A 14,296-nucleotide genomic window follows, 5' to 3' on the forward strand; every position below is an offset into this window, starting at 1 on the left:
ATTATTAAGTCAAGAGAGGGAATGGCTGGGCCCAGCATGCCAACTGAAGGGCTAATTACCACCTTTTCTCCTTCGGCTTCCAGGTATACGCCTAAATATCACCAATGCAGGCCCCTATCTGCCACAGACCTGCTTATTTTGTAGTTTTCAGATAATAAATGGTGGCTATTCCTGTTTGTTTTCTATGGTTTTAAAATTTTTTTCAGACAAGATCATAATTCAACTTGTTTAATTTCATTTGAATTCTAAGGTTCTGTAAGACTCCTTCCCACCTTTGCCAGATTTAAGGTCTGAGCACTTTCGTGTTTTAACTCAAAGTAATATCCCAGATATGTTTCACTTCATAAGAGTACCTCTTGAATGAGAAATTGTGTTTACCTTGCTTTAAGCCCCAGGAGAAGAAAGAAGTATTTTTTCTCCATTATATTTAATTACTAATCAAAGTATTGAATATCATTGTAAAAATAAAATAGGAATGTCAGATGTGAACTGTGATACCAAATTGTTGATTTTTAAAAGGAAATTAATCATGTGGTCTGGACTAAATTGTTGGTTTCAAAAAATCCTAAGTATTTAACTTGATGTAACTAAATATGTGCATTTAACTTTTAAACAGTTATTCCAAAGTATTAAAAATCTTCCCCATTCTAATTTTCAGCCAATTTTCTTTGCAGTGCCTCGGAAGTGTCCATTACCCTTTAAAGTGAATAGTAAGGATAATGTCTATTGTTCTTATGTGATTCTTTTTAATAGTATAGTTCCCACTAGATATTAGTCCTTACTGAGAAGGAATCTTGGAATCTTAAGGAGAATGATGAAAAACAATTCCATATAGTATTTTAACTTTTATTAGCCGTATAATTTAAAAAGCACAGAGCCATCGAAGACAGACTCGCATTCCAGCCCTGACTCCACCACTTCCTAGCTTTGGCAAATTTATCCTTTCTCAGCCTCAGTTTCTCTGTTTGTGAACTCAAGATAACCCAAAGTGCTGGGTTAAAATGAAGAATAAAAATGCTAGGATATTAAAAAGGAGTTGGTCAAATGTTAGTTTTCTAATTTTCCATGAGTAAGGTTAGTTGTTCTGTGGAATGTTTTGTTTTTGGGGGGGTTTTAGTATTTTTTTTAATTTATTTATTTATTTATTTATGGCTGCGTTGGGTCTTTGTTGCTGAGCGCAGGCTTTCTTTAGTTGCGGTGAGCAGGGGCTACTCTTCATTGCACTGCACAGGCTGCTCATTGCAGTGGCCTCTCATTGCAGAGCACGGGCTCTAGGCACACGGGCTTCAGTAGTTGTGGCACATGGGCTTAGTAATTGTGGCTCACGGGCTCTAGAGCTCAGGCTCAGTAGTTGTGGCACACAGGCTTAGTTGCTCCGCAACATGTGGGATCTTCCCGGACCAGGGCTCAAACCCGTGTCCCCTGTGTTGGCAGGTGGATTCTTAACCACAGCACCACCAGGGAAGCCCCTATGGAATGTTTTTATATGAAGTTTTTTGAGCCAGACACCGACTCCCCTCCTGGCCAAATGCAGAGAGCTGTGTGGGAAAGGAAGCGTGTCATCAGTAAGACTTACAATAGGCCTGAATTTGTTTTCTGTCACTTCCAACATGACCACATAGTGTTCTGCTTGATTATTTCACTTGGCAAGAAGACATTGTGCTAGTTTTGCATATCCTCACTGTAATCGGAAGGAGCCAAGTTTGACGACGTTTAAAGGATTTAGCTTCTTGAAGTTTGTTCTCCTGCAGACCTACAGGGGGATTTGTCCCAGACCTCCCGTTTACAGTCAAAGGCATTCTGTGAATAATCTGATACGGACTAAGTACAGAATAGACTCCTTTGTTTGCCAGACAGGTGAGAGCCCTACTTTCTCTTGTTGCTAAAAATGTCGGCCAGAGAAATGACTAGCATTACATTCGTACTAAATTAGCTTCGTTCCTTTTGTAATCTTACCCTCATAATGATTTCACTGAAAATCCAAGAATAACAAGAAGAACTTACCCAGCTAGGGTCCTGAGAAATTTGAAAGTATTTTATAATGTTAACACTAAGCATAACATCCAACAACTATGCAGCAGTTTTAGATTTTCCGAGGTTCTTTTGTGAACATCCTCTCTCACGTGGACTAAACAAGATGGGCAGAGCAGGTACCATTATCCTCCTTGAATAACTGAGGAGATGGAGGTCAGTGAGGTGACTCTTGCTTAAGGTTATTTAGAATTTCCTGCCCCAAACTTTTATTTCCTGAATCTTTTCCTACTCTAAGGGTGGGGGGTAAACTTTGGGTGATTGAGTTGTAACAGGTACTAGAATAGTTTCTATGTTACTTCACTTATGGTTTACAACAGTTCTATGAAATAATCCCATTTTACAGATGAGTTTGCTCAGAGTGGCCAAGTGCCTACTCAAGGTTACAAAGATAATGACAAAGGCAGTCTTCAGAGGTTTCTCACTCTAAAACATAATCTTCCTTTATTCTGCTACATTGTCTATATAGAGATATAGCAATCTCTCTCTCTCTATCTGTCCACCCACCCACAGACATGCAGACACAATTGTTACTAAAACACCCGAGACCCAGTTCCTAATGACTAGGATGATTAGAGTAGCCTCCAGAGATGCCTGGGTTATATGTCTACCTGCCACAGCGTACAAAGTGGGGAGTTCAAAAGCAGCGTACCTGGCAAAGCTTTTGTGTTATTCCCTACCTTTCAGACCTCCTTCATTCTTCCTACCTGTGTGAAACGAAAAATCCTACCATGAGAAAATAGATGCAAAACAAAAGCCACTCTCAAAGTACTGGCGGTCTAGTGTAGTAGCTGGAACAGGAGGTGTGAAGCAAGACCAACAGGAGAGGAATCCAAGCTGCTGAATTACTAGCTGCAGGTCCTTGGGCAAGTAAATTAACCACTCTGCCCCTCAGCTTCCTCACCGGTAAAAATGGGGACAAGGATGGCGCCTACCTCATGGGGTTGCTTGTAAGGATAAAATGAATGAGTTTTGAAAAGTGCTTAGAATACTTAGCCCATATTAATACTTAGATATACTAGAATACTAGTATATCTAAGTTAGAATACTAATATATTCTACTTAGAATACTAGAATACTTAGCCCATATTAATAATAACAGCTAACATGATTTTCTGGTGGTAGAAAACACTCAAGAAATATTAAAACTATCATTTTTATTATACTCAGTAAGCAGATTTTACCCTTCCCCAGCCCGTCTGAGGGTTAACCCACAGATCACAGTCCCAACACCCAGGTTTCTGTGCCCCTTCCTAATTTCTTGTGTTGAGTCTGTTTCTGTGGGGAGTGTGATTAATTACTGCCATATCTCACTGAACAGGTTCCCAAAGAAGGTGTGTGCAAGTAAAGACTATGTACAAGTATATTCTCACTTACCAAGCTTTGCTGGGTATGCGGCTTTTGAACTCCCCACTTTGTATGCTGTGTCAGGGAAGAGGGACTGTTTCGAGGGACTTCTGGGCTCTCTTCACCACTCTATCCATACTTCCCTTGTAGTATTTCCAATAGCATATTGTAATTATCTTTTCTCTGTTTTCCTTAGCAGATCACGAGGTCCTTAAGGGCAAGGGACATGTCTTATTTCATTTTATATTCCCAGTACCTAGTGGAGTGCTTGGCAGTAGTAGCTGTTTGTTTATTGACTGACTGAAACAAATGGGGGGATGAGGGAATGGATGCATGGTTAATTCTTTTAAGTAAATAATCATCTCTGAATTTTGTGTCAATCTGAATTTTCACACTTTGGATTTTCTTAAGGCTAGATAGCTGATGAGGTTACTGGTGATCAGGACATGTCATTATGCATCCCCTCTAATTACTGTCCCATAATGCTTGCATTGTTTTACCAGTCAAATAATTCATTAATTTTAGTATATGCCCAGGGTATTTAGTTTAATGGTCAGACTCAAACCAAAAAAAGAAAAGTATGTGTCCTTGTGTCCTTCTATACATGTTATATTCTTTTCCAAGCAATGGTAACAGTGGATGTATAAGATTTCAAAAATATACTTCAGGGCTTCCCTGGTGGCACAGTGTTTGAGAGTCTGCCTGCCGATGCAGGGGACACGGGTTTGTGCCCCGGTCGGGGAAGATCCCACATGACGCGGAGCAGCTGGGCCCGTGAGCCATGGCCGCTGAGCCTGCGCGTCCAGAGACTGTGCTCCGCAATGGGAGAGGCCACAACAGTGAGAGGCCCACGTAAAAAAAAATATACTTCAGAGGGTTAGCACTCATAATTATTGAGTTCATATGAAACCATTTAAGAAGAATTCTTGGGTTTCAAAAAAGTGTCAAGTTATACACTGATGCTGTGCAAGAGGGAATTGTAGACACCATCCAAAACAGATACTTCACTTTTGTGGATGAGAAAAAGTGAGACACAAAGAGGTGGATGATTTGTTCAAAGTCATACAGCTCATCAGGGACTGAGCTGGCCCTGACTTCAGGTCCCCATATTCTCAGGCCAGTGGCTTTGTGGACCCTGGGCCAGGATTCTTTGGTGATATTGCTTCTGGAAGATACAGGACTGGCCCTATATGTCCAAGCCAGCCAAGACAAGGACATGATTTCTGGAACACCATGTTGTGGTGGTTGATTTGGGCTGGCAGCCAATGGAAGAAGAGACCCCTGGGGTCCACATTAATGCTCTTAGATGTATACAGTCCATCCATGTGGCGTTTAACTTTTAAAGTGTTGGAGAAATGCAGGTCTGCTGCTGAGGACATCAGAGGGGGGACCCACACACACGTGAAGTCTTCACAGTGTCCCTCTGCAATTTTTAAACGTTTGAACTTTAAACTTTTCAACTTTGATAAACTACACTGAAGGTTTGATGGAAACAAATTATAATAAGCAAGGGTTCTTTTTTCTCACAGTAGATTTGTGTGTATAGAGGAATAGGAGGACATTTTAAGCTCTGCCATGTAATATTATTCCATGTTATTTGAACTAGTATAACTTTTGCTCTTTTCCATTTTCTACACCCAGATTCAAAGGATTCCAAGGAGAAGAATAAAATGGAAATCCTGTACATACTGGTGCCTAGTGTTGCCATTCCCCTGGCCATTGCTTTGCTTTTCTTCTTCATTTGTGTCTGTCGCAATAACCAGAAGTCATCGTCACCGCCTGTCCAGAGGCAGCCAAAACACGTCAGAGGTCAAAATGTGGAGATGTCAATGTTGAATGCATATAAACCCAAGGTAAAACTAGCAGTCCTGAGCTGCGCTTATTCTATAGACTTCAAGTTAAAGCAACACTTATAACCTACCCAAGCTTAGAAATCAAATGATATAGAATCAGAAATTTTATCAGTGCTAGAGTTCATTTTCAGCATAGCCATGCATTTCTAACTTTGTCCAAGGCAGCTTGTGTATACTTTCATCAGTGTGACCAATTCGGTGCTGGGCCCGTCCTAGCACTACCTTACGTAGAGTTTGGGCTAGAAGGAATTCTTATGAGATCATCTCTTCCAGTCCCGGGGGACTCAGAATGTGGACTATTTTTCCACATTTTAAAGAAGGAAATTCCATTCTCTCCCAATCAAACTGAAAGAGATGAACAGAGAGAGAGAGATCAGACATTGTTTACTAACTTCACTTTCAAAAAATCCTTTTGCTTGCACAACAATGTGCAGGTATTAATACTACTGTACTGTACACTTAAAATGGTCAATTTTATGTTATGTGTTTTTTACCACAATTTAAAAAATCCTTTTCATGCCTAACCTTAATCCCTTTCTCTTTGGTTTAAACATATTTTAAGAGAAGTGTTGTCCTTCCCACAATCTTTGAATGCTGTTTTATAATAGCCCACCTTAGCCTTCTCCTCTCTTTGCTAAATCAACCCACTTCCTTTTAGTTTTTCCTCAACATCTTTCAACATTTGGGTTGCTCAGGGTCCTGGCAAGGAACCCAGGGTCACTGGCCCTTTCCTTAAATGGAGCACACACCACATCTTGAGGCTGAAATACAACAGAGGCTTTCTCTCTGGAAAGCCAGCACCCCAATCCCAGGCCTCTCGAGAAAGAGATTTCATTTAAATAATTTAAGATCCTTGCATCCACAGAAGCCTGCCTTTTCATTGTGTTCCAACTCCATAGGAACATTCATTCAACAAATATTTATCTTCTCTGTGGGTTAGTGACCATATTATTCCTTTGACCCTCATAAAGAGGAGATGCATCACTTTTTATACAATTTTAGGAAAAAAGTTGCCTTCACACTCAAATCAATCCTTTTACCCAATAAGAAAAGTAGCATAATTGGGCCTGACACATAGTCCTCATTTGATTTTATTTTGCTTTGCTGTGGAATTTTTTTTTTAATTTAAAAAGTCTTAAAATATTTTTCTATTGCAAAGTCATACTTGTTGGTAAGGTTTTGGGGTTTCTTAAATGCTAAAAGAAATCATTTTTTAAGTATTCTGTTCCAAGCAAAACCACTGTTCTCTCTCTTTTTTTCTAATTTATTTATTTTATTTGTTTATTTTTGGCTGTGTTGGGTCTTCGTTGCTGCGTGTGGGCTTTCTCTAATTGTGGCGAGCAGGGGCTGCTCTTTGTTGTGGTGTGCAGGCTTCTATTGCGTTGGCTTCTCTTGTTGCGGAGCATGGGCTCTAGGCACACGGGCTTCAGTAGTTGTGGCTCGCAGGCTCTAGAGCTCAGGCTCAGTAGTTGTGATGCATGGGCTTCGTTGCTCCACGGCATATGGGAACTTCCTGGACCAGGGCTCAAACCTGTGTCCCATGCATTGGCAGGTGGATTCTTAACCACTGAGTTCACTTGGTGGCTTGGGGAATGGGTGGCAGTGGAGGTTTAACTCGTGATATCCTAGCTGCTAGCTAGCCAACTTACATACATTACAGCGTGTTACATAATAGCACGGTTAATCCTTATAAATGTAATAGGAGAAAATAGAAGGGTTAACATTATTGCACATTCATGTAGTCACACCTAGTTGACCGTTTACATATTCCATGACTTCAAACTTCTAGTGCAATAGTCTTTGTTCTGTGAGAATCTTTCCCTGTCATTTCTGTTATTAAATTCTGAGAAGCCTTACAAATGCTAGAGCTCTGGGTGGGAGAGAGAGCCAGATCAGTTTGGTTCTAGTAGTCACTGTGCAGCAGCCACCATCCTGGGAAGGTGGGCTCCTCGTTGCTGTGGCAGGAATTATAGGAAGAATCATTTCCATTTGAAAAAATTACCTGTGTTGTAGGTCAGCCTCAATCTGCAATTCAATTCCATTCTAAGTGGAGGTTTATTTTGCAACACATGATATGTCCAACAGGCACGGTGTTTTGGATTTATGTTGTCTTTCAAATAAAGATCTCAGGGGGCTCCGTGGCACAAATAGAGAAAACTAATATATACTGAATGATACACATTATCAGGAACTATTCCAGGAGTTTTACATTCATTATCTCATTTAATCCTCACACCTATTATATAAGGTAGGTATTATTATCACTCTCATACAACCAGAGTAACTGAGACTCCAAACCAGTTAAGTAACTTGCCTAAGGTCAAAGAGCTAGTAATTGGAAGAGATAAAATGTGAATAGAGATTTTTCAACTCTAGGGAAAGCCCTTGAACTTGCCCATGCCATGATAACTTTTCCACAGGACAGATCATGCTGGGAAGGGGTTATGGGGGCAGGCAAATAATTAAATATGACACTCCATTTGTCAGTCTGGGCTGAACACTAACCACAGGATTCACCTGGCTCTGGCAGACCTCCTGAAGAGGCCTGGATAACAGTTGTAAGCTTGAGGTACATAGCCCCAGTCCTGCCAGGGACATGTGAAATTTGGCCAGAGCAACAATAGTCCTCCATCCTGCATGGTCATGGAGACAAATGTAAAATATACAGGGATAACTTTTTCCTAAGACTTGGTGAATCAAAACATTGTTTTCATCATTTCTGGACCGTTTCCGAAATGTGCCTTGCGAAATCTCCCAGTGTCAAGATTTCTCCAACACAAGGCTTAGAGTTTAGCCTTAAACAGCTCACAAGCAATTCTGAATCAGACTAGAAGTAGGAATGGCTCAAGAATATGTGACTGGGTCGAGGAGGGGAAAGGAAACAACAAAAACAAATGCTAACTTTTTTTTTCTTACTCTCCTAAGAAATTTGGCTCCGATCAAATTTGACTTATTCAGCTGTTTGTTTTGGTTCTTACTGAGTGCCTTTCCTGGAAAAAGCACAAAGAACTTTGTAGACCTTAAAGAAAATTCCCAAATGTAAACAGTCAATCTCTAAAACTGCTTTGAGAGGTCACTGACACATAAATATTACACGTACCTATAAAATCTAAAAGGAAGGGACACACATAAGAAAGAAAGAGAAAAAAACAAAACAAAAAAAGTCTTGGGAAAAAAACACCCTACCAGGGTAAAATCAAAAGGATATTTGGAGGTTGGGATGAAAAAGGAATGAAGTGTAGAAGCTGGTCTGCCCTGGCCTCATTCTTATTTATCCAAATGAATGTGCCCTTCAGGGTTTAAACTATCTCTGTCCATCTCTCTCCACTTGCTGAGCTGATCTTACGCACCGTGCCCGCCCCCTGCTGCCCCACCAACCCCAAGTGTTTGTATTAAGAAGAGGCTCCTCTGGGAGATTAGAAATCCATACCCTTCAGAGGTGACAATAGGCAGCTGCAGACAGACTGGCTGACGGGATCTGGCTTGAGTCCCCAGAGAGGTGAACGGTACAGTTGGAAGTTAAAACTTTTGAGGAGGCATGAGTCTCCTTCTGATCTGTGGGGAAAGGAAGCCAGTGGACCAGACAGGCATCTTACGTCTGAGCCTTGAACAGTCAGGAAATGGAGATGCTCCCCTGGCTCCACCTCTAACTGCCCTGTGACCCTGAGTAGCCACTTAGCCTCTCTGTGTCTCAATTTTCTCGGCTGTTCAGAGAAAGAGGTCGACTGTGTTCATGCAAAGGATGGTTTGTTTATTTTTCTTTTATTTTGCTCAGCAAAAGATTTCAAGCTATTCAGTTGGATTAGTTAATCTCCTATCTTTTCCATCTTTAAAATCTTCTGACAGTACTCTGGTGATGCAGGAACTACGTAGGGTTTTTCTATCTTGCATTACAAATTTTACAATCTGAGTAAGGGTTTGTTTTTTTTTTTAAGTACTGTGGAAAATGAACCTTCTCCAAGAAGCCTGGAAACTCTAACTTGCCATCTCTCCGATTCTTTCCCTCTGCCTCCCCCCCTCCCCCTCCCCTCAAGCTGTCACATCGGAAACACTGAGCAGTCTCGCTGAGGGAGGGAAGCTGTGGAGCTTGCCTCCTGGGGACTTAGAAGGGGAGCGGAGCCTCTCAGTCAAGCACAGGGTGAGCCAGTTCTGTCCTTCCCTATGTGACCCACCTATGTGGGATTTAGACCCTCAAAGAGGTTAAGGGTGGAGGAATTTGAGAATGAGGGTCAGGAAACCTAAATAAGCCTTCGGGTCAAACTCCTGCAGCTCCTGGCTGATATAAGGAAGATTGCGGGGAAAGCAAAATTGGCCTATAGGTCAGTTCTGAAACTGGTGGCTGTATTTTATTTCTCAACTAACCCTCATCTCTTGCCCACTTCTCTGTTTCTCTACTTCCAGGCTATTCCTCTCTCCTTTTCCTTTCCAGCCAAGGTATTCAGCCATTGCTGAATGTACTGACACTTAATTATGTTCCCTGGGCCTGTCCCTTTTGCTAGCAACATACTTCCATCTAAAAATCCCTGCTGTGGTAGGGCCATCCCTTTGAAATCCCTGTTCTTATCCACTGTCACTACACTTAGTGCTAAAACGTCCTCAATAACTTTTCCACTCACTCCTTAAAGCCATTGTCTCCAAGGCTTCTGAGCTCATCATTCTATTCACATGGCCTATGGGGAATCACCAGGGATGTAATTTAATCCGATGGCCTTTCCCAAGTCTTCATCCTCTTTAATTTCTCTGGAGCATTCGATATTCTTAACCACCATGTTGAAACACTTTTTCTCTTGGCTCTCCTACTATCTCCTCTTCTTTTCTTCACTAGCTCTTCTTCTTTTTAACTCCCCAAATGGGAGCCTCCTCTGATGTTTGTCTGTTCTCTTTCCTCTTTCTCTCTCTCATGCTGATTTCATCCTCTGGCATTGCTTTAGCTCCCACTTGACATAATGATTCCCCAATCTGGAAGGACCAAATCTCAGTTATAAAATTCTTCCTCCCAGTACATAGGAGTCCACAGTCTCTGGGCCTAAGTTACCTTTCCAGCCACATTTGTTCTTAGTTTATTTCTAAGAGGTAGTATAATATACTTCAAAGATCAAGGATTTAGAGGCCGAGAGATATGATTACAAATCTTGCCTCCATTGTTTACTGGCCATGAGATCTTTGTTTTCTCATTTATAAAACAAGGATACAAATAGTACTTAAAAGAGATTTTTAAATGTATTTTTATTGCAGTATAATTCACACACATTACATTAGTTTCAGGTGTATAACGTAATGATTCAATATTTTTATATAGTGCAAAATGATCATCACGATAAGCCTAGCTAACATCTGCCATCATACATTGTTACAAAATTTTTTTCTTGTGATGAGAAGGTTTAAGATTTATTCTCTTAACAACTTTCAAATATACAATCAGTATTATGAACTATATTGGCCATGCTGCACATCCCCATAACTTACTTATTTTATAACTGGAAGTTTGTACCTTTTGACTCCTTTACCTGTTTTGCCCACCCCTTCCCTCCCCACTCTCCGCCACTAGCAGCCACCAATCTATTCTAAACAAGCTGTTTCTGACACTTCAAGATAGCGTGTCTGGCACCTCACAGGTCCTCAACAGCTAGAAGTTACTATTACTTTTTTGTTACAGTGATGATATGAACAATCACAAACCTTTTAAATCAACCACCAAATGCTGTGTACAGGATACTGTGGGCTGGGGAGGAAGCTATAGGATTCAGCAACCCACAGCATTAACTAGGGTGAGGACAAGGCAATTAGAGCAAAGATTATAGAGGTAGCTCTTTAGATAGCTCTGGTATTCCTGTACCCATCCAGTGAGCATAAATCCTCTGCCTCACACCCTGTTCACACCCTGGATAAAATCCCTCAGGGCAGAGAGGGTCTGACAGTGCGGACTGGGGGACTGTCCAGTACAGAGATCAGCTTCAAACTATGTCTTTAGAAGTTTTACTTCTAGGGAGAATGAGTATTATGAATGGATATTAGGAATAAGCTGAAGTACTTCACATGCATTATCTCAATACAGTCTTTACAGTAACCCTCTGAAGTTGGTACTAATTTGAGCCTGATTTGGGGCAGTGAGAAAACTGAAGCTTGAGATTAAGAGTCTGCCCAAAGTCACACAGTTAGTGAGTGGCAGAGCCAAAACTCAAACCCAGGTCTGTCCAGGTCCAGAGCCCAAGTGTTCCCTATTCCAGCAGTACCCAACCTTTTGGGCACCAGGGACTGGTTTCATGGAAGACAATTTTTCCACAAACGGGGAGCGGGGGGATGGTTCAGACGTTAATGTGAGCCATGGGGAGCGGCAGATGAAGCTTCACTCACTTGCCCACTGCTCACCTCCTGCTGTGCAGCCCCCTTCCTAACAGGCCACGGACCAGTACCCGTCCGCAGCCCGGTGGTTGGGGACCCCTGCCCTATTTCACTCTACTGCCGTAATTTTCAGGCTGACTGAAGCACACAAGCCCAAGTTATGAGCACGTGGTAGCTCACGCTGACATTAAAATGACTGGCATCTGTTCTACCTGTTTCCAGGCAGAATAGAACATCTCCTGTTGACATTATAAAGTAACTCCACCACAGAATCAATCCTGGTCACCACCAAACATTCAAACTAACTATCAGAAAGTTAACATTATAGAGAAAAGAACTGTTTCTGAAGTTAAATCACTTCCAGAGAAGTGCAGCTGAACTCTGAACAAATATGGCAAACTATTGGTTGGAACTCCCTCTAGAATTTGATTGCATAAACCAGAAGGCACTTAGTTCAGCTGGAGTCTTTGAAAATGTCCATAATCTCCCAAAATCAAATGGTTGTGGCCTTTAAGCTTTTAGAATGTAATCATTTCCATTTATGAGTGGAGTCAGTTGTTTCACAATTCTAACACTGTTTACCTAAGAACCAGTAAAATGCACAGGAAAGGAAAATAGGCTTTAGAGTCAAGCAGATTCCTGTCAACAGCCAAGGCCAGATACTAAAAAATCTCAATTTCACATACTCTCCAGGGCTCTTGTGCCCAACTCAGGTAAAGCCTGCTGTTGAATGGTTTTGTTCACTTACCCCAGTCAACTAATGGGAGCAACAAAGGATCAGCCAGAGTAAGGTCTAGGTCATCAGAGGCCAGAGAGTAATTACACCTTGACATTCCACTTTTATACCAGTGGGCCTCATGCTTTTAAAATTGTGGAGCCCTCTGAGGATCAAATGAAAACTACCTCTTCTTCCCAGAAAAGTGCTTCATCTTTGGAGCCAGACACAGCTGGAGCTGAATCTTGACATCACTACCTAATAGTTGTGCTTCCATAGGCAAGCTACTTAGGCCTTAATTTGAAGGCTTTAATTTCATTGAAGGCCTTAATTTCTTGATCCATAGAGTGGGGAAATCATAGTATGAATCTCACGGATTTGTGATGAGGGTTAAATGAGTTGATGCATTGAACACTGAGAGACCCCACAAGGGAGTGTAGTGTAGTCATGAGGAAGACAGACCCTGGAGTCTGAATTTACAACCTACTAGTTGTGGGATCACTTAACCACTGCTCCTCAGGTTCTCCATCTGTAAAATGGGGATAATAGTCATAGTGACCAATTTCATAGCATTATTGTGAGGATGAAAAGAATTAATATGTATAAAGCACTTATAGCCCAACACATAAACAGCCCCCCCTCCCCAAATCGTAGCCATTATTATGATCTCAGAGTCTGGTACATGGCAAGTATTCAATACATGGTAGTTATTACTAAGCTCAGATTACAAACATCTAAGATAGGAGTTGTGTCCTCTCTCCTCATGGTTCTTAAATGGTTTCTCATATACTATTCTGTGTGTATACTCTTTGGTACATAGTATATATAGTATCAATTGACTGAGTGAGGTAACCAGCTATGAAAATATATCCCACACAATTGGCTGCACATGAAAATATAATAAACCGATGACATGGCCCAAGCTATAACGTGATTTCTATTTCAAAACCTTGAATCTCTCTGACAGTAGCCATGCAGAATATAGCCCAGTGAAATACCAGTCGATGGCTCTTACATTTTTCTCTAGCTGGCATTTCCAAAGCATCTTCCGAAGCAGGGTGTATAGTCTCTGTCTCGTGTAAGTCAGAATCATTCAATCAGGTTCTACAGACACACAGTGGTCATTCATCATGCCGGGAGCAGGGACCAGACACTCAGTAACTGTCTGATCCAGAAAGTTGTATTCTTTTCTCTTTTTTTTTGAAAGTCATATTCATTTATTCCAGTGGTTCTCTCATTTATTCCAGTCCCAGAGCATCCTCATCACCTGGCAACTTGTCAGAACTGCAGAATCTGACTTACAGAATTAGAAACTCTAGGAGTGAGGCCTAGCAATCTGTGTTTTAACAGGCCCTCTGGGGGATTCCAGTGCCTGCTCTGGTGTAGACTCTGCTGATCAACTTGAGATTCAGAGAGTAAGTCCATCAGGCATACAGTTCTCAGAGAAAACTGTGCTTTCAAAGAGAAACAGACCTGGTCATGCCCTCCTATTACCCAAAATTACCCCCTAACTTCAATAGGGCCTGCTTCATTATTCCTCTAATACGGTGAGGACAGATGTCACTGTGTGGGACCCACTCTTCTCCTACAGATACTTGTATACAGCTAGAATCGGCAAATGTGTATAGCAAAAGAGATTTGTAAAAGGGCAGCAGTCTTGGGATGTGAGGGATGGGAAAGGAACAAGTATAGGGGCTGCAAGGACTATAGGAGGAGGTTTGGGTCCATTGTAGGAACATGAACTTCAGTCCTTTTCCAGCACCTGCTGCTGGAGCCACCTTCCTGTCCCAGAGCACCGCCCTGAGCTCTGGTTCCCTCCACCCTCATGTGGCTCGGCTTTTCATCTGTGTGTCTACTTCAAATTGGACTCAGAAGTAGAGCCATCAGTCATGCCCTGTTCAGGTTAGAGGTGAAAGGTCACAGAGCGGGATCCGTGCTGCACGCCAATGTTGATGGCCATCACAGAATACGCATCTCACTTCTTGTGGTAGTCACTTAGGAAAAGTGA

The 14,296-nt window shown here is 41.6% G+C and overlaps 1 protein-coding gene across 3 annotated transcripts in view; it reads left to right on the top strand.

Moving 5' to 3' along the window:
* ROR1 (receptor tyrosine kinase like orphan receptor 1) overlaps window positions 1-14,296 on the top strand; it is a gene marked incomplete at its 5' end in the record, with an annotated part of 425,624 nt that overhangs the window by 401,000 nt on the left and 10,328 nt on the right. For all 3 annotated transcript variants that reach the window (XM_082613671.1, XM_082613669.1, XM_082613670.1), the window contains one exon: window positions 5,020-5,231. In XM_082613671.1, coding sequence (XP_082469797.1) covers window positions 5,020-5,231 — 212 coding nt within the window. The remainder of the gene's footprint in view (window positions 1-5,019; window positions 5,232-14,296) is intronic.

The sequence above is a fragment of the Mesoplodon mirus genome, assembly GCF_964341445.2.
Source record: "Mesoplodon mirus genome assembly, chromosome: 3".
NCBI classification, from domain to species: domain Eukaryota; kingdom Metazoa; phylum Chordata; class Mammalia; order Artiodactyla; family Ziphiidae; genus Mesoplodon; species Mesoplodon mirus.